This window comes from Embiotoca jacksoni, unplaced genomic scaffold (assembly GCF_022577435.1).
Source record: "Embiotoca jacksoni isolate LCO1_2020_lvr unplaced genomic scaffold, fEmbJac1.0.p SCAF_64, whole genome shotgun sequence".
Classification (NCBI taxonomy): domain Eukaryota; kingdom Metazoa; phylum Chordata; class Actinopteri; family Embiotocidae; genus Embiotoca; species Embiotoca jacksoni.
Genome location: NW_027185419.1, coordinates 215,682 through 235,000, shown reverse-complemented (window position 1 = coordinate 235,000; position 19,319 = coordinate 215,682). Strand labels below are relative to the sequence as shown.

The 19,319-nt window shown below is 41.1% G+C and overlaps 4 protein-coding genes across 6 annotated transcripts in view; all 4 read left to right on the top strand.

Moving 5' to 3' along the window:
• vps33b (VPS33B late endosome and lysosome associated) overlaps positions 1–2,358 on the top strand; it is an 8,714-nt gene extending 6,356 nt beyond the window's left edge. For all 3 annotated transcript variants that reach the window (XM_069175053.1, XM_069175052.1, XM_069175051.1), the window contains 5 exons: positions 1–62; positions 438–539; positions 1,315–1,390; positions 1,532–1,651; positions 2,094–2,358. The exon at positions 1–62 is cut by the window's left edge and continues 12 nt beyond it. In XM_069175053.1, the coding sequence (XP_069031154.1) occupies positions 1–62; positions 438–539; positions 1,315–1,390; positions 1,532–1,651; positions 2,094–2,173 (440 nt within the window). In that variant the 3' untranslated portion in view covers positions 2,174–2,358. The remainder of the gene's footprint in view (positions 63–437; positions 540–1,314; positions 1,391–1,531; positions 1,652–2,093) is intronic.
• Positions 2,359–2,709: 351 nt separating this feature from the next.
• Positions 2,710–11,291, top strand: prc1b (protein regulator of cytokinesis 1b). The gene is made up of 14 exons (XM_069175130.1): positions 2,710–2,803; positions 3,038–3,170; positions 4,748–4,870; positions 4,975–5,211; positions 5,946–6,116; positions 6,264–6,413; positions 6,509–6,656; positions 6,758–6,894; positions 7,635–7,730; positions 7,834–7,980; positions 8,062–8,175; positions 8,574–8,687; positions 9,152–9,334; positions 10,553–11,291. The coding sequence occupies exons 1-14, from the start codon at positions 2,790–2,792 to the stop codon at positions 10,622–10,624; spliced, it is 1,839 nt and encodes a 612-aa protein (XP_069031231.1). The 5' UTR covers positions 2,710–2,789; the 3' UTR covers positions 10,625–11,291.
• A 645-nt stretch (positions 11,292–11,936) lies between these two features.
• ptpmt1 (protein tyrosine phosphatase mitochondrial 1) lies at positions 11,937–13,976 on the top strand. Its single transcript, XM_069175204.1, has 4 exons — positions 11,937–12,231; positions 12,571–12,651; positions 12,869–13,060; positions 13,326–13,976. Exons 1-4 carry the CDS (start codon positions 12,085–12,087, stop codon positions 13,452–13,454), a joined length of 549 nt encoding a protein of 182 aa, XP_069031305.1. The 5' UTR covers positions 11,937–12,084; the 3' UTR covers positions 13,455–13,976.
• Positions 13,977–14,835: 859 nt separating this feature from the next.
• On the top strand, positions 14,836–19,202 carry ndufs3 (NADH:ubiquinone oxidoreductase core subunit S3). The gene is made up of 7 exons (XM_069175140.1): positions 14,836–14,941; positions 15,247–15,312; positions 16,336–16,433; positions 16,845–16,994; positions 17,836–17,961; positions 18,061–18,180; positions 18,926–19,202. Exons 1-7 carry the CDS (start codon positions 14,887–14,889, stop codon positions 19,088–19,090), a joined length of 780 nt encoding a protein of 259 aa, XP_069031241.1. The 5' UTR covers positions 14,836–14,886; the 3' UTR covers positions 19,091–19,202.
• The last annotated feature ends 117 nt before the right edge of the window (positions 19,203–19,319 follow it).

The following is a 19,319-nucleotide window of genomic DNA, read 5'->3' as shown; positions in this document are numbered from 1 at the left end:
ACGCGTTTTCCTCTCTGGCGAAGAAAAGCAATTTCAGAGCGTTGAGCCGAAAACTCAACCTGGTAAACGATCGTCTTCTTTACCGGTTTATTTTATTTATTTATTTTTTTTAAACCAACTTGAATCATGTCAAAAGTTGTTCTGCAAAACATTAAGCAAAAACCTGAAATATTTAAGTCGTTAAAGACAAAATAAAAATAAAGTAAAAGCAATATCACGTCAGAACAACACGAGCACTAAATCCTGCTCAAAACTATTTATTATGTAAATATATATATAAAAAAAATTGTGCCAAATCTGGAAACGCTAGAGAACATGAATATTTTTAATCAGGATTTGAATACCAAAAGTTTTGGAGCCGCCATTGAAAGATCACGGTCGGAAAACCGCTGAAAATGCTGATTCAGCGTATATTTGTCATCTTTTTCTATTAAAAGGTGCCAAAGTCCGATGAGGAATACGACCTGCGTGTTCCTCGGGACATGGCGTACATCTTCAGCGGCGCCTACGTCCCTCTGAGCTGCAAACTCATCGAGCAGGTCGGTAAAAACATTTATTCACATAGCTGAGCTCCACCCAAACCCGCTGAGTCAGCTTCCTTTTACGTGAACAGTAACGTAACTGATACTTAACACACAAATTTGTATCGCAACAGCTTAAATTCAAAAGCATGTTTTTTTTTCTGTTTGTATTTCTTTGTTTTTAGTTGATGAAGCTCACATCTGTCAAAGAAAACAAAACAATGTTTATTTACTTACTTCACTCGTCCTAATTTTTCTTGTCTGTCAACACATCACTGTCACATGACTTCCCTTCACATTCCCTCCGTTTGTAGCTGACATGATGTTACGTATTCAGTCTTTTATTTTCTTTCAATTTGAAAAAGTCGCCGCATTATGCCGACCTGCGGCGTACACTCGCGATATAGCTCCGCCCCCTTTTGTTGCGGTTCCAGGCTAAAACATCTTATTTACCTCATTTCTGAGCAGCCTTTTTTGTTTCCAGCTCAGTTGTGAGAGTCTCAGCTGTGTTTTTGTTTTTTTTGTCCTCTGATCGCTGTCTCACTGTGGGCGGAGCTTAAACCTGTGCTGTGTTTCTGTCCTCTGATCTCTGTGTCTCACTGTGGGCGGAGCTTAAACCTCCGCTGCACTGACACAAGCCTGAGGGGAGATCGTCACAAACATAAATCAGTAAAACAATGCTGAATTTGATCACTCGGAAACGGGTGGAGAGCTCCAGTTAGCCGATCGGACCTGTTCACTACTTCGAGGAACCAGGTTTGTAGGTGAAGCTGACTCCAGGTGTGTTCTGCAGGTGTTGGAGCGAGACGGTTGGTCGGGGCTCGAGGAAGTCACCAGGCTGCTGAACGGACGTGAATTCGCCGTCACAGGTGGCGACACACCTGCAGATCCAACACGCAAATCTGAAGAAGTCTTTTTTTTTTTAAATTTTAAATGTCGCTCTTAAAGGAGCCAAAAAGTAAATCGCCCGCATCTTGATTTATTATTTTTTTTCTTCTGTCTCTCATCAGGCAGCAACGGCGCCGAGTCGAGACCGAAGAACGGCGCTCAGCACCTCGTTCTGGTCGTGTTCCTCGGTGGATGCACCTTCTCGGAGATCTCGGCCCTCCGCTTCCTCGGCCGAGAGAGAGGTGAACGCGACTCTTCCTTTGTTGGCGTCGCTGCTGTAGGAGTTCAAATATGAAGAGGAACAAACATCTGTGATAACTGTGCTGGCATATCCCAAAGAAAAAGAAAAGGTGTCAGCCCGTTGAACAAGTTTGCCACGTGCAACTTGCAGGAATCGTAAGGCAGAGTTGTAATGTTGTCATGCCAACGAAAACAAAGATCAAAGTAAAAGGAGGTGCCCTGCGAAGTATAAATAGAAAAGTCATAGAAAGTTCGGGAGTGCGGATGTTTGTTTTGTCGCCCGCCTTTTTATTGGTGTTTTTGCACAAAATAATGTTTCAGATTCTGGAGTTATTTTTTATCCGGCACTGTTAAGTCAATTTGTTTTAATATGATGTAGTTTGGTCACCAGTTTACAGTTGTTGTTGTTTTTTAAACAAGTATCCCTGTGGTTTTTTGTTCCAGGTTATAAATTCATTGTAGTAACGACTGCAATTACAAACAGTTCAAGACTCCTGGAGGCTTTGCTGGACAACCACGTCTAACTGTCGGCACCTCAACACGGACAGAAACCGGGACACATTCCCGCAGCCACCGGTGGTTCCAGGCCCGGAAGTACAGACGGAGAAATATTCACTTTTTGTTGTTGTTTTGTTTTTTTTGTTTCTGGCTACAAAACAAACTGTAAAGATGTATAAAGTCAATAAATGTCTGTTTGTTTTTTAAAACACGTTTTGCTGTTCTTCTTCTATGTTATTTATATTTTACATTTACCGGTTTTAGTCAGCTGTGAGCTCGTCGGTCTAAAATTAACAACAGCGCCTGTGTGTGTGTGTGTGCGCGTTTTTGCCGATTACGTCACCGCATTCGCCACGGAAACGGGGTGTGTTTGTTTTAACGGCAGGAGCCGTTGGGGCAGGCGGGCGCGCGTTCTCTATGCAACGACCGAGCCGCCGCCGGCCCGCTCCGGTGTAACACAGCACGCGCTCCCGCTGAACGAGCCAATCAGAGAGCAGAATTCGGCCGCACGCGCATTTTTGAACTGTAGAAACGGACTGGGTTTGGAGCAGCAGCGCAGAGATCTCCGGTCTCCTCCGCAGGTTGTTGTTGTTTTGTCGGTTTAAAAGGTTTAATAGTGGTCGCGACGTAGTCTGGAACTTAATGATGAGAAAGAGGTAAGAGCAAAGCGTCCTTCCCCCTCCCGCTGTGGAGGCAGTGTTTGTAAAAACAACAACAAATAAAAACAAACGTTAGACGGAGGTAGCATGTAGCTAACTGTTAGCTCACGAGCACCGGTCGGGTTTTTTTTTAATTTTTTTTAATTTTTATTCTCTCTTTCGTTTTTTTTTTTTTTTTTTCCATTTGAACGACTTTTAATTTCTGTGTTATTTACTTCCGTCCCTCGTAAGCGAGGTGCTCGCAGCAGAGGCCGTGTCGTGCCTGAACAAAGCGCTGTGCCACCTGAAGGACATCTGGGAGGAGATCGGCATCCCGGAGGACCAGAGACTGCAGAGGACCAATGTCGTCAAGAACCACATCAAGGTGAGGAGACACGTCCGGCACCTGGCAAACACAAAGTACCGTATAATAGGACAGTTTAAAAAAATACATGCATAAATAAATACATGTGCGATTTGTTGTCCCCCTTCTGGTGCTCTTCGGTTTGAAGATCCACCGGGTTTGATAACTTTGAGGAAATCTGAGGCACTGAAGAGGGTGATTTAATGAAACTAAAGCCTTTAATCAGTCATGGCTGTTCAATTATAGAAAAAAAAACCTCATTTCAGCCTCTGAAGGCCTTCATCAGGGCAGGTGCTGGTCAGTGGTCACATGACCTGTATGGACCAATGATCTGTCATTATTAGTCCCACTGTGGGAATTTAGATTTACAGCAGTTTAAGAATACAGGTAGGAAAGATAAATACACAAAAACAGAACAGAATACATGTTAATAAATAAAAAAAGGCTAATGTATAAATACACACACAACTATATACACCAAATACACCTTTTACTGATATGGTGAAATGTTAGTACACACGTTTATATATATCGTGATATGATATTATGCGTCGACTGAGATTTTTGGATGTTTACGGGGGTTTAAAGCTGTGTTAACGTGATGAAACCGGTGTTTTCCAACCTGTTTGTTTCTTGAGTAAAAGATCAGAATATTTCCTCCGCCGCTCGCCTCTGATTGGCTCTGAAACCTGCTGCTTTCTCCCTTCAGTAAACACGTCTGTTGGGTTTCGACAGCTTGTGTCTAAAGTTGGGCAGGTGGGAACGAGTTCGGGTGCGTCTGCTGATCGGAGAGAGCCTTGGGGGGTTGGGGGGGGAGGGTCACTATGAGTGAAACTGGCCCTGATGGCATGAATCCACTGTATTATGGGACATCTGTAGTTTTTATCTTGGGTTGGAACTGGATTTTTAAAGGTCAAAATCCATATTTAAGTAAGAAAAAAAAGGATCATTTATCTGCAGGTGTTTAAAAGCAGCCTTCAAATGTTTTAATAATTATTTTGGCTGAAAAATCTGTTATTGCACCGCTGGATTTATGTAACACATTTTTTGACTAGTTATTTTTCAGTTGGTTTTAATCCATCATGAGTGTGGGGTTGATGTGGCCCCAAAAATAATTTCATAATATTACTGAGTATTTTCTACATTACTGATATTGAATAAATACTAAAAACTATATATATATATATATTTATTTATTTATTTATATAATATATACTTATATAATTTATTTTTTCAAAAACACAATTGGAACAAAAATAAGTACAAACGTGACAGTTTGCCTTCATATATTGTGCAAAAAATGTAAAGAAATAATCTGTTATTTAACTTTTTTTTTTGCATGTTAAGTACTTAAAAGTTTATTTATTTTAGTTTGAAGTTATACAGGAAAGAGAACAGCCTTTTTTTTTATAATTAAAAACAAAAACTGCTTTTACTTCATTAAAAAAAAAACTGACGGGTAGAAAAAAGATGTTGATGACATAGCATTTTTAGTGTTCATCTTTTCTTCTAATTTCCCTTCAGGATGAATAAAAAAAAAAATGTTTTCATCAGAGTTTGCAGAACAGCATGTTATGATTTGATTTACTGGCCGGCAGAACTTACTGGAGATGATGATCAAGGAGGAAGAGTCTCTGAGGAAGAGGCTCATCATCAGCCTCCAGACCTGCAGGACGGAGATGGAGAAACTCTGCCTGGAACTTCAGCTTCCTGTCTTCGAGGTGACGACGTCATCATCATCATCATCGTCTTCATCTTTATCATTATCTTCTCGACTGGATCTTTAGTGTTTTTTTTGTTTTTGTTTAATGGCCGTGGTTTCCAGGAGGAGGACGGCGTCAGCATGCTGCAGCAGGAGAAGAACATCCGCACACAGGTGGAGGCTCTGACGACGGAGCGGGTTCGACGCACGCAGCAGCTGCAGGTTCTGCTGGACCGGGACCGCGACCTGAGCGACGTGCTGTGCTCGGCGCCGTACGCCGTCGGCGCTCCGGACTCGGTGCCGTCGCTGGAGCTGCTGGAGGACTTCCGGAGGCACGTCGCCGACCGGGACGCGGAGAAAGTGAGGAACCTCGTTTTTATTTATTTATTTATTTTTGTGGTCTGTGCTTCTTCAGATGAGAAAATTCAAACCTTAATTTTTGAATTTGAATAATTTTTTCAAAGATAAAATAAAAAATGTACTGTTTATGTTGTTGAAGTAAAAACTTTTTGTTTTAACCTGCTACCTAATGTTTCAATTAAAAGGCCATTTTTTTGTTGCTGTAATTACATCACTTTAGGAGATTTTTTTTTGTATGAAATGTACTTCTTCAGATGAGAAAATCCAAACCTTATTTATTTTTTTTATTTGAATCAGTTTTCCAAAGATAAAATTAAAAACGTACAGTTTGAAATGAAAGAGAGGGACGCGGGTACTTTTTGTTTTTCGGAACTTTATTTTATTTTTTTCCTGCTACCTAATATTTATTTATTTAAATTTATTCTCGGTTTAACTTGTTTTCTCATGAAATAAGATGCCTTAAAGGAAAAATGTTTGTCTTACACCTCTGAACCGGCTTCATCCATCATCCTCCTCTAAATAATAACATTTTAGGCCGTAATTACATCACTTTAGGAGATCAGGGAAGTTTTTTTCTGCTGATCTTGCAATCCTTTCTGTAAAAAGTGTTGATTTGACGGCTGCCTAAAACCTGAGAATTGTTTTTACAAAAAAAAAAAAAAATAATAATAGCTAAAAATGTATTTCTGATAAATTGACACAAACCCGAGAGCCGCTCTGCTTCACGTCCGCAGGCGAAGCGTCACGCCGAGTTCACGGACCTGAAGAAGCAGATCATCGTGATGATGGCCGAGCTGGACCGAACCCCCGAGACCAGCTTCGAGAGGGACGTCGTCTGCGAGGACGAGGACTCCTTCTGCCTCTCCGGGGACAACATCGCCTCCCTCAAGCTGCTCCTCTGTCAGGCAAGGCGCTATTTATATATATATATATATATATTTTTTTTTTAACATTCAGTTTTTCCAGCTTTTAGAGTTTCGGGAGTTTTGACAGTTTCCTCTCTCTCTCTCTCTCTCTCTCTCTCTCTCTCTCTCTCTCTCTCTCGGTCGCAGCTGGAGGAGCGTAAAGCGGAGAACGAGGCGATGTGCGAGGCTCAGCGGGAGCAGATGCAGCGGCTGTGGGAGCGACTGCAGGTTCCCCAGGAGGAGAGGGCGGCCTTCGACGAGCACATGGTGGCGTCCAGGAGGAGGAACCTGGAGGCGGTGAGCGGCGGCGTCCACCGACCGGCGGTTCTTCTGTTAATCCTCCTGCTGCCGTTTCAACGCTTCACTTTTTAATTTTTCTCCTCCTCCTTCAGTTGCGAGCGGAAGTTCGGCGTCTGGAGGAGCTCAAACTGCTGAACATCCGCAACGTCACGGACGCCATCCGCTCCGAGATCACGGCGCTCTGGGAGAAGTGTTTCTTCGGCGCCGAGCAGCAGCGGGCGTTCGCTCCTTATTTCAGCGGTGCGTTCTCTTTCTTTAAATTTTTTTTTATCTGAATTATTGTGTTTCTTTTTGGTTTTTTTGTTTTGTTTTGTTGCTGAGACCGTCATTGACTCTTTTAGAGGATTTCACCGAAGAGCTGCTGAATCGGCACGACGCCGAGATCCAGCGCTTGAAGCAGCATTACGAGGAGCACAGAGAGCTTTTCGACGGCGTCCACAGCTGGGAGGAAAGCTGGAGGCTTTTCCTGGAGCTGGAGGTGAGGACGCCCTGACGGTAAAACGTCCAATCAATGCCAAAGATTTTCATTTGTTTTATTCACAAATGGAAAAACAAAATTGAAATCAGGTGAGGACAGATAATGAATCTCCACATGTGGCAGTCAAAGCTTTAAAAATAAAAATAAAAAAAATTAAATATGAATCAAACAACATGAAATAATTATTTTTTTTCCTCACTTGTGAGTTTATGATTGAATTTAAGAAGAAGATGGTTCAGCCGACTTAATAGAAAAGGACATTTATACCCGTTTGAATTCATGTGTCTGGTTTTGATTTGATTTATTTTGCACAAATTAGAAACAAGATTTTACAAAATACAATAAAAATAATTCTATGCAGTGCAGAGAGGCAAAAAACAACAACAGTGGGCTTATTTGAAGCCTCCTAGATAATGTTAAAAATGTACAGTTCTAGAAAATACAAAATTGACATAATAATATCACCACATAGAAATAATGGAAACAAATAACAATATAATAATATAAGCTAAAACCATGAAGTCAATAATAAAGCAAAACGATCGGCGATGGTGGCAGATGAGTGTTTATATGTTGCAGATACGAAAACGGATGTAAAAAAAAAAAAAAAATGTTGAGCACCTTTTCAAGCGTTTAATAGAGGAACATCTTTTTGTCAACTTCATCGCTGCGTGTTAGAAAGAACGAGAGAAAAAAAAACGGTCCGAATTAAAATGTCTCGTCATTTTCCTCGTTCACAGAAAAAAGCCACGGATCCGACGAGGTTCACCAACCGAGGCGGGAACCTTCTCAAAGAGGAGAAACAACGGTCGGAGCTGCACAAAAGCCTCCCGAAGGTGAGACGCTTCGTTCTTCTGAAACATCTCGTAGCGCTCTTTTTTTAAAGTCAGTAACTCCACATCGTTATTTTTGATGTATTTGTGTTATTTATTTTTGAAGCTGGAGAAGAAATTAAAAGCCCAAATCGACGCCTGGGAGGCCGAACAGAACCGCGAGTTCCTGGTGAACGGCCAGAAGTTCCTTCAGTACGTGGAGGAGCAGTGGGAGCTGCACCGGGTGGAGAAGGAGAAGGAGAAGATGGAGCGGGTGAGCGTGTGTGTGTGGTTTTTTTTTTTGCTGTGAAAACGTGCCGACTCGGCGTCCTTTCACTTGTAAAATCCTCACCAGCACCTGAAGAAGAGCAAACAGACGGAGGAGGACATGCTGTACGGGACGGCGGTCCGGACGCCGACCAAGCGAAGGTTCCTCGGCGCCACGACGCCGAATAAAACGAGAAAGCTGGTACGACACGACGACGTTCACTATTTTATTTTAGTACATCAGAGCGTTCACACTCACGGCGAAGAAAACATTTGAATATTACATTATTTTGCTCATTTCTTTTTTTTTTTTTTTTTTTTACTTTTAATGACTTTGAAAGTGGAGGTTTAATTTTCTGTCCTGACCTGATGAAAAAAACAAAACTATTTAAGTAGCTGTACGAAGTCGGTCTTTAATTTGTGCATACGTAAAATATTAGGAACATTCCCGACGTAAAGGATTTTCAAATTAAAGCAGCTGTTTTGTTTTCTCTACCGCGGCTTAATTAAAGTTGCAGATATTTAATACGTAATATCTTGCTGTAATAAAAAACGTCCGTCTCGTCAGTCCTGACCCGCCTCCTGTTTCTCTCTCTTCAGTTCAATGCAACCTCCAGCATTTCCAGCGGCACCTCCAACAGCACCATGCGCTCCGTCTACGGCGGCACCGTCTGCCGCTCGCCGGTGCTCCGCCCACCGCTCTCGGCCAATAAGGTGTTTGTTTTTCCAGGAAGTCGTTTTACAAAACTAAAGGAAAACATTCTGTGACATTTCAGCACTCGGCAAAGGCAGATATAAAGATTTGACCAAAGTATTTAGATATTTTCTGCGTTATGGTTTAATGCACTGGGTCACAAAGCAGGTGTCCACATACTTTTGGTCGTATAGTTTACTTGGTTAATACTGAACACAACTCATTTCGACGTAGGTTTGTGACATATTTTTACTACATTAGCATAAATAAACCTGTTTTTAAACCCTGGTACACAAAAAAAAACCTGTTCTGGTCATTTTAATGAAAACAGACTCTTTATATATTTATATATATATAAAAGCACACATTTAAATTGAATTAGGGCTTAAAGTGATGCTGAAGTAAAGGGCGGAGTGTGAGTGACAGGTGGGGCGGAGTCACTGTGACTTGAATCCCAACTCGTCTGACGTGACTCTCCATCCAGGGCGCGGCGTTGAGGACGCCGGGCGGCGGCAAACCGCCACACCCGAGACTGAAGGGCTGCAACAAGGAGAACGAGGCGCAGCCGAAGGGCAGCCCTCTGAGCGGTGCGTTGCTGCTCACCGCCGCTCGTCCTCAGCCCAACTCCAGCATGGCCTCCGTGGCCAGCACGTATTCAGAGTTTGTGGTAATTTATGACGTTTTTTTTCTTGTCTCCCGATCCGTTTTCTCTGCATCTTTTATTTTATTTCTGTACATTTTAAAGTTCGATATAGTGGAGGACGACGTTCACATGCTAATGTGATGTCGTTTATATTTTAGAGGGACTTGGTCAACACCGAATCTGTTCAGGCAAGGTGTGTTTGGACTCCTGAAACCTTCTGTAATCCCGACTAATCCCTTTTTTAATTTGCAGTAATTGCATGCCTGTGATTTAAAGAGGAAACAAATTTAGCATGCGCTTTTAGCCTTAAACATGTTGGGGGGGGCGTGAAGGAGGATCCAGGATCCAAGTTTGAGTGGCAGATGAGTGAATTTGAGTTCATCTCGGAGGCAGTTGTCTTTCTTCACGTCTATCGTGAGCATAGACTCGTAAAAGTCTAAAAAAAATGAGGCCAATTCGGAAGAGCTGCAATACCAGCGAGTGCCACTAGAGGTCGGCTCCAAAAAGCCTCCGGCTCCATAGACTCCCATTCAACTTCTCTCATCAAATCCAAAGTGAATAAAATGTGTCCATCAGTTATCTCGGTGTTGTTAGCTAAAGTCACTCCTTCTTATTAGTTTTCTGGAGGTCCATCTGAAAATAATCTAGTCATTAATTAGAAAAAGAAGATTCAAGAAGACCTGTTTTTGGGGGCGTGTCTGCTTGATTGACAGGCCTGTGGTGCAGTCAGGTTACAGCTATCGGTGGGCGGGACGTAGTATCGACAGGTTTCTGATCAGATCAGTCAGATCCACTGCTGGCTCCTCCTCTTTGGCAAAAATGTCAACTAAGAAAAATATTTTTAATTTTTTTTTAACCCAATAAAGAGTTGTAATTAATCACTTTCTGTGATAATAAGCATGCTTCACATCAAAGAAATATTTGAGTTCTAATCTATTATTTAATTTTTTTTTTAACTTTGAGAACCGTCGGCTGAAAGTTACAAAATTCATTAAAAGTGGCAAAACCTCAGTTTTTCAGCACGAATAAAACAATTTGTTTTGTTTTGCTTTCATTTTGTAATTCTCTTCTCGCTATTGTCCACTAACAGCCTTCACGGTGTCGTTTCGTTAGCGATCAGGAAACGTTACACGCCCGTTCCTCAACGGTCAATTCGCTTCTGAGCGTCCGTTTGTCGCATCGTGACGGTTTTTTTATTGTCGAAATCAACCTCACGTCTGTTTTTTGTTTTTCCCTCGGCAGCGAGACCTGTCCAAGACCTCTAACGCCAAGATCCAGCACGACGTCCTGAACTCCACCACCACCAACCTCTGACCTCAGGGTGTCTGCAAACCGCTCGTATTAATCGCAGTCCTTCCAGTGAAGGACGAAGGACTCACTACCCGCCACTGCTCTCGGCTTTTATATGTAAATGAAGGTGATAATAATATATTAAGTGTTAAGTCGGTGATAAATAAATCTGGTTTATCACCGTCTCTCAAAGGAGAAAATAAACAACTGTTTGTATCAAAAGTTAAACTAACACTACTTTAGCTCTTAACTTTTTTGCCAGTTATTGAGATGTACTAAATGTTCCGTTCCTGCACATTATTGTTATTATTATTTTTTTTTTTTTTTTTTTAAAGACGCAAAAGAAAGTTTGACTTTCTCAAGTTATGCAATCCGGAGTTACAGGCCAAATGTGTTATATATACATTGCACTTTTACTTTTGTTTAGAAAATATATTTCAGTGCACATGATTTTTTTTAATTTTTTTTTTTTTTATACTGACTCAACACTGTTCCCCTCCAAAATCTGCTTTTATAAATATTTGTATATATATATTTCTTTTACTTCCTGTCATAAAAACATCTGTTTCACGATGTTACTCCGTCAACACTCTTATAAGTTTCATGTAGTGGTGCTGCGTCATAGTTTTAAATATAGTTGAAATCACATGGAATCACCATCACGGCTGATTTTTGGAAAAGCTTGTCAAAATATAATAAATGTTTTTTTTCACTCAAGAAAAAATTGTGAACAAACTTTTTTTTAATCAGTTTTCTCTTTGAAATTCTTCACTTCAACTTTTAAGATTCTAGAAATGATTTGTGACGTTTCTATATTTCTGTTCCTGGTTTTTCTGCAAAACTAAAACTTCAAACTTGTTTTCATAATTTCTCTTATCAGCTAGATTTTCTTTTTGTATTTTCACATAAACATAAAAAATTGGTACGACGCCACAGCTGGCTCACTTTTACTAATAATACAACAGGTGTCATTTGTAGATTCTGTTAACTAAAAGATTTGTATCGGTGGTTATTTTTCTGAGCAAATCATACCTGTAATGACACAACATGTGACCCCTGTCACGTCTGTGTCTGGTCACCTACATATTTTAAGAGTAACAACAGCATTATTTATTATAAAAAAAAATATACACTTGGTCACTGAAAACACGTGTATACGTTTTAAAAACTCCCAAAAACCAATTAAAAGCCAGTGTTAAAAGTAATGATTTTAATTTGCGGGACAAGAACAGTTCATCTTTTTACTTGTTTATGTGTTGTATTTTTGTGGCGGTGACGGGCTTTTATTCTGAAGGAATTAACACCGGAAGTCCCGTTGTTTAGCGGAAGTGACCGCCGCGGGAGGCGGAAGCTGAAAGGGTTCATTCCGTGTGAGGAACACGTGAACACGTTTGACAGGTCGGACAGCCGGCGCACAAGGACTCGGAGCAGGAATGAGAAGCTGAGAGACTTTTAGTCTTTTTCCTCCCAAACCAGCAGCAGCCATGTCCGGAGCGTTAGCGCGGCTGCTCTTCTACCCGACGTTGGCCTACAATGTCGTCATGGAGAAGGTGTCCTCCAGGCGGTGGTTCGACCGAGTGGACGAGACGGTGGTCGTCGGGGCGCTGCCGTTCCGGTCCATGACGAAGCAGGTCAGACCGACAAACAAACAAACAAACAAACAAACAAACAAACAGGCTGACTCACCGGCGACGGAACACCAGCTGCTGCACGAGCGTGCACAGAGGGGGGCGGGGCTTTAGATACCTTTTATTTATTTTTATTTATTTTTTTTAGCAATTTATCTTATTTGTAAGTTATTGTGAATGGGTGGATAGATGGATAAATACTTAAAATAAAAAAAAAGTCCAGGCAGCTGGGAAGCTCATGTTACCAGGAAAACCAAATAATAAAATGAGTTAACATCAATTTAGGAAGAAATAATAATAATAATAATAATAATGATGATGATGATGTTTGTTGTGTTGCAGCTGGTGGAAACAGAAAACATTCGAGGGGTCGTCACCATGAACGAGACGTACGAAACCACATATTTCTGCAACTCGGCCGAGGTGAGTTTATTTTATTTTGTGTTCTCCGCTTTGTAGACCAATCAAGAGGGTTGGTTTCGTGTGTGTGTGTGGATAGTTACTTTATTAATCCCCAAGGGGGGACATTTTTTCGCTACAGCAGCATTTATAGATACAGGAAAGCAGTAAAATCACAGTAAAAAATATTAAATATAAAAATAAAAATGTGTGTGTGTGTGTGTGTGTGTGTGTGTTGCAGGAGTGGCAGGCCGTTGGTGTGGAGCAGCTGAGGCTGAGCACCGTGGACCTGACCGGCGTCCCGAGTCTGGAGAACCTCCAGCGCGGCGTGGAGTTCGCGCTGCAGCACCGAGAGCGGGGAACCAGCGTGTACGTCCACTGCAAGGCCGGACGCTCCCGCAGCGCCACGCTGGCCGCCGCCTACCTCATCCGGGTCGGTACCGAGTCGACGGATCAAAGTTTGTGTCGAGTTTATTCCGCCGTTAGACTCTCTGAAGCGTTTCAAGTGTCTCTGTTGACCATTTCCGGAGTTTGACCCCAAAATCTGGTGTTTTTCTGGGACCCTCAGGCGACACCGCTCTAAAAAAAAAACAGACGTGATTCCGTAGTGGAAATCACTGCATGGGCTCAGGAACACTCGGCTGTAAGCGGGCGTGTTGAAGAACTTTTTTTGACGTGTTTTTTTTTTGTGCCGACAGCTACACTGCTGGACTCCCGAGGAGGCCTGTGAGAAGCTGGCGTCGGTTCGACCGCACATCCTGGTGCGCTCCGCCCAGCTGGAGATGCTGAGGCGGTACCACCAGCAGGTGTGTGGACAGTCCAGCTGAGACACAGCTGTTGTCTGTCCTTCACATCACGATGTAAAACTACTGGAGAGTAAATGTCCATCAAAAGCACCTGAGTTTTAAAATCAGGTTTTTGTTTTACTGGAAATGGCAGGTTTTTATTTGTTAATTCATAACAACGAAAAAAAAAGACAAATTTAAAACTCAGACTTTTTGGTTTTGGCTAAAACATATTAATTGATTAAATTTGTAAAGCTCAATTACATTGAAGGAAATGGAACACTTGGGAATTCCCATTTTCTGTCTTTTTTTTTTTCAACCCGATCATCATATTTTAGCCAAAAATATTTTCAATTACAAAATATTTGCGTCGTTACTAGTAAAACACTCCTGTTGGTGCTTTTTTTGTGTTTGGCTGCATTGTGGGCATTTTAAGTGAAGAATTCAGGGATGAAGTGGTGACTGAGCGCTCGGACATTTTCATTTCAATGTATCATATTTTTCAACGGTGCCTCAAATTTTTAAATATTGACGATGATGATAAATAAATATTTGTGACATGAATTTATAAATAAACGTGGTGATTTTTATTTTCAGTATTTTTGGTATTGCTAGCAAAAAGTATGTCCCTATGCACGATGAAAGCTGTTCTAGTAAAGTGAGACAAAGTAATCTCAGAAATAAAAAATTTGCCTTCATTAAAATGGTAATGAACGATTCTTTTTTTTAGTTAATGCACAATTTTTTTTTGACTAATTATGGCAAATATTTTGGCCACAAAAAAAGAATTTGGAAACCTAACCAGCCAATTTATCATAAAAATCAATCCATAAATAGAGTTAGAAAAGAACTCTTTGGTCACGTGTAGAAGAATTTGAAGAATTGTGTGGGTGATTTTTGCAGTGCCGATATTTTGAAGTCATTATGTGCAGCCTTTTTCAAACCGTAGATTAACTTTTTCCCACAGAAATGTTGAATGCCATCTGTAAAAAAAAAATTTTCTAAATTTTTACATTAATTTCTAGTCCCTTAAAATGTAAAAGAACATAAAATTGATTAAAAACCCTTCTGGTATCGGTTTTTTTTTTTTTTTTTTTTTTTTTTAAAGTCAATTCACTAATATATAAACGGATGCCTTAAGTATGTACTCTTAAAATTTTTTATTATATAATTTATATTATTTTTCATGTATTTTCAGTCTTGCTATTTAATTATTTTTTAACTCTCACAAAAATGGCAGTTTTCTTCTTTTTTAAAAAAAAAATTACAATACTTTGCTGCAAATGTAATAATTTGTATAATTCATCTTCAGTTTTGAAGAGTGTACTTTAGAGTTGAAAAGGTTAAACCCCTCTCGGTCTGTTGTCCACCTGTTTACGTCGATGAGCCTCCGGGCCACCAGGGGGCGACAGACCGCGGGACGCCGCCGTCTCTGCGCCCCGAACACAAACCGACTCCACGGAGAAAGCAAAACATGGCGGCGTCGCTGGTGCGGTTTGTCCGCGGAGGTCTCGGAAGGAGCTTTAACGGTAAGTCGACGAGAAAAATAACATTTTGTGTTCCCGCAGACTGTTCGCGTCTAAGTCGAGTCGGTTTACGCGCCGCTGGAAACCTGCGTCGTGTCGCGTTCAGGCGTCAAACGTGTCGTGGTTTGACCTTCGAGCTAGCTGATGCTAACGTTAGCCCGACGTTGACGGGTTGTGTCGTCTGGGTTTCTTTAAAACACTGAAACGGTGTTTTGCAGATGTGTTTGGTTGTTGTTGTTTTCTGCTGCCAGTGTTTCATACTTTTATGTTTTGTTTGTGACTCCTTCCTTCTGATTTTCCTCCTTTAGTTGCGAGGAGCTCGTGTGTCCTGCAGCAGCAGCCCAGACAGCAGAGCTCCTCCACCGACAACAAGCGTGAGTCCGCGTACGACCGTGATGGGACATCCCACAAAGGGTTTACTGTGGAAGGGAACATCTCTGTTGGACTGCAAACAACCTCAAACTTGTGGAGTCCTCTTTGGGAGAGGGAGTTTATTGTAGTTGTGGACAGACGGACTCACTGACGCACGAAAAGATCATTTATTCTCTATATTTTTGATTTGTTCCTTTATATCTGTTTTTATGTGAAACCCTGCTTTCATTTTGCACAAGACAAAATGCATAAGAAACAGATCAAATGTATAAGAAACAGATCAAATGTATAAGAAACAGATAAAATGTATAAGAAACAGATCAAATGTATAAGAAACAGACAAAATGTATAAGAAACAGATAAAATGCATAAGAAACAGATCAAATGTATAAGAAACAGATCAAATGTATAAGAAACAGATCAAATGCACAAGAAACAGATCAAATGTATAAGAAACAGATCAAATGTATAAGAAACAGATCAAATGTATAAGAAACAGATCAAATGCACAAGAAACAGATCAAATGTATAAGAAACAGATCAAATGTATAAGAAACAGATCAAATGTATAAGAAACAGATCAAATGTATAAGAAACAGATCAAATGTATAAGAAACAGATCAAATGCATAAGAAACAGATCAAATGCATAAGAAACAGATCAAATGTATAAGAAACAGATCAAATGTATAAGAAACAGATCAAATGTATAAGAAACAGATCAAATGTATAAGAAACAGATCAAATGTATAAGAAACAGATCAAATGTATAAGAAACAGATCAAATGTATAAGAAACAGATCAAATGCATAAGAAACAGATCAAATGTATAAGAAACAGATCAAATGTATAAGAAACAGATCAAATGTATAAGAAACAGATCAAATGTATAAGAAACAGATCAAATGTATAAGAAACAGACAAAATGCATAAGAAACAGCTAGTTTTGTTCCACGTCTTTGGACATAAATAACAACGCGAGAGGTTGAATACGTACGCCGTGTTTTTCGTCCGTCCTTCTCGCAGCCACCGTCCGGCCCAAAGATGCCGTCACTCACAGCCAGCTGGCGGCGTTCGGGGAGTACGTGGCCGAGATGATGCCCAAATACATCCAGCAGATCCAGGTCAGTTCCTGTAGATGCAGTATCGAGTTTAAAAAGAAGAAGAACAGAGATAAGCTTTTTCATCTCGTTTCTAATTTATTACATTAATTTAATTTGTATTAACTCGTAGCACTTCTATTTATTTCAGGTTGTTTTTTTAAGCTTTTTATGCCAGTGGTTATTTATTGTTGTGGTTTTTATTGCTGTTTATTGATTGTCATGTCCTGTTGTATTTGATTATTATCAGGATTGTTTTGCCGTCCCTCTATTACTGCAAAACAAACATCTACCCGCGGTAGAAAGTAATGTAACCTGATACTGAGGTTCTTAAAGTTTAGATTTTTATAAACCACACTGATGGAGTGTGTGTGTGTGTGTGTGTGTGTGTGTGTGTGTGTGTGTGTGTGTGTGTGTGTGTGTGTGTGCGCACAGGTGAGCTGCTACAACGAGCTGGAGGTGATGATCCACCCCGACGGTGTGATCCCCGTGCTGACCTTCCTCAGGGATCACACCAACGCCCAGTTCAGGAACATGATCGACCTGACGGCCGTCGACATCCCGACGCGGCAGAACCGCTTCGAGGTAGCTGTCGCGCCACACACACACACACACACACACACACACACACACACACACACACCGCGTGTAAAGCGTGGAGAGAGAAATTATGCCGAGGCGGCGCTTTGGAGATCAAATTTTTTGTAACGACGCGACGTTCTCGAAGGCGATTCCAGTTCAAAGCTCCTCGCGTCAGCCGCCGCTCTTGTTTTGTTTTTTTAAAGTGAATGAAAGGATGTCGCCCTCGTCACGTCGGGGTTTTTTAATTAACGTCTGCTGCGACCTGTCGGGACGTACTGATAACGATCGATAATTTACTTTGATTCAGAACAAACGCTAAAAATGGGAAAACGTTCTGGAATTATAAATACTGTCTTTTTTCCAAATGGTTTTTAACTCGCGTCGTTAAAATCAGAATTAATGCTGTTTTTCTAACGTGTAATGAAAGCCGTTTGACCAACAAACATTTAAAGTTTTGTTCAATTAAATCATCACATCTACAGGAATAAGAACGTGTTTACTTGTGTTAATGTCACTTATTTATTTGTATTTACATTTTTTTTTTCTGTTTTCTGTAAGTATACATGTTTTTGGTTTTAGTTTTTTCGGGGTGTGTGTCCTGCTCTGCTTTTCATGGATGCTGTTGATATTTTGAATTTATGGCTTTAAATTGAATGAAAAAGGTCCGAATCTGAAAACATGAATAATCAACGTAGATTCATATTTTAGGAGAAAAAAACAAATCTGTGAATATATCTGCCCCCTGGTGGTCTTATTCTGAACTACATCACATGTAAACAAGCTGTCCGAAGTGTGTTCATACTGTGTGTGTGTGTGTGTGTGTGTGTGTGTGTGTGTTCAACAGATTGTGTACCACCTGCTGTCGCTGCGCTACAACTCTCGTATCCGCGTCAAGACCTACACCGACGAGCTGACGCCGGTGGACTCGGCGGTGCCGGTCCACATGGCCGCCAACTGGTACGAGAGGGAGGTGAGTCCCGACCCGAAGACTCGTGTCCGTTTGATGAATCCGTCTTCGATCGGAGGGACGTTCAGTGAACCTTGTATATATTTTTTGTTGCCCCGCCAGGTGTGGGACATGTTCGGGGTTTTCTTCGCCAACCACCCGGACCTGCGGCGCATCCTGACGGACTACGGCTTCGAGGGTCACCCCTTCAGGAAGGACTTCCCTCTGTCGGGATACGTGGAGGTGAGTTCAGATCTCACGGCCTGATGGACCCTGTTGTTGTTGTTGTTGTTGTTGTTGTTGTTGTTTTTTATTGATTAATTCCCACAAGCCTTCAAAATGGAAAAAAATTCAGTTTGTTTTCTTGGTGAAACTGATTAGATTTCATTTGTTCATTTCAGCATTGTAGCCAAAAAAAACATCTTATTTATTTACTTTAAACGTTGTCAGGAAACAATATCTGTTTTTAAAAATGAAGATATTCAGACTTGACCATTTAATCGCCATAAAATACACCAAATTGTTTCCATGAAAACACTAAAATGAACTAAAATAATAATTAAAAACAAACACAATAGAAATCAAGGTTGCTGTTTTTCTTTATATATTATAATATATTAGCAGTCAGTACTTGAGCATTTGTTTTATAACTGCAGTGACAGTTTTAAAAAACACAAATTCAGACAGCGAGAGTTTTAGCTGTCACAAACCCAAGGGACCAATCCCGTCCATTTGGGGGCGGGGCTTTCCATATCATGGCTTGAACAGTGGAGGAAAAGGTGGAGGGGGAGGTGGGGACCACTTGCCTTCATTTAGTGCGAGCTAGTTTAAGCCATTTTAAGGCCGTGGAGGATTTTTCTCCCGGAAATAATTTCCTAAATCTAGAATTTTGACGACCGGATGTTTTTTTTTTTTCCGAGGTTCATTTCGACGGCTTTAAATATCTGCCGCGTCCTCCGCACTGAGTCCCGTTTCCCCGTCTTTGCAGGTGCGTTACGACGACGAGCTGAAGCGCGTGGTGGCCGAGCCCGTGGAGCTGTCGCAGGAGTTCAGGAAGTTTGACCTGAACACGCCCTGGGAGGTGTTCCCCGCCTACCGAGAGCCCAAAGACGCCGCGCCCAAACTGGAGGCCGGCGACGCCGAGAAGAAGTGACGGGGCTCACGTCCTGTCTTCGTCCCTGTTGTTCCGGGACTCCGCCCCCTTCCACGAACCCCAATATTTATGTAAATAACAAAATGTACGAGTAAAACAATCTTTAAATGAGCGTTGTGGCGCTTTGGTTTTTATTTGGAGCAACTGGGCTGAGAAATCTAATCTAATTAATAGATTCTCCAAAATGTAAGTAAATATAGGAAAAAAAAAAATTTTGATTTCGTCCGGC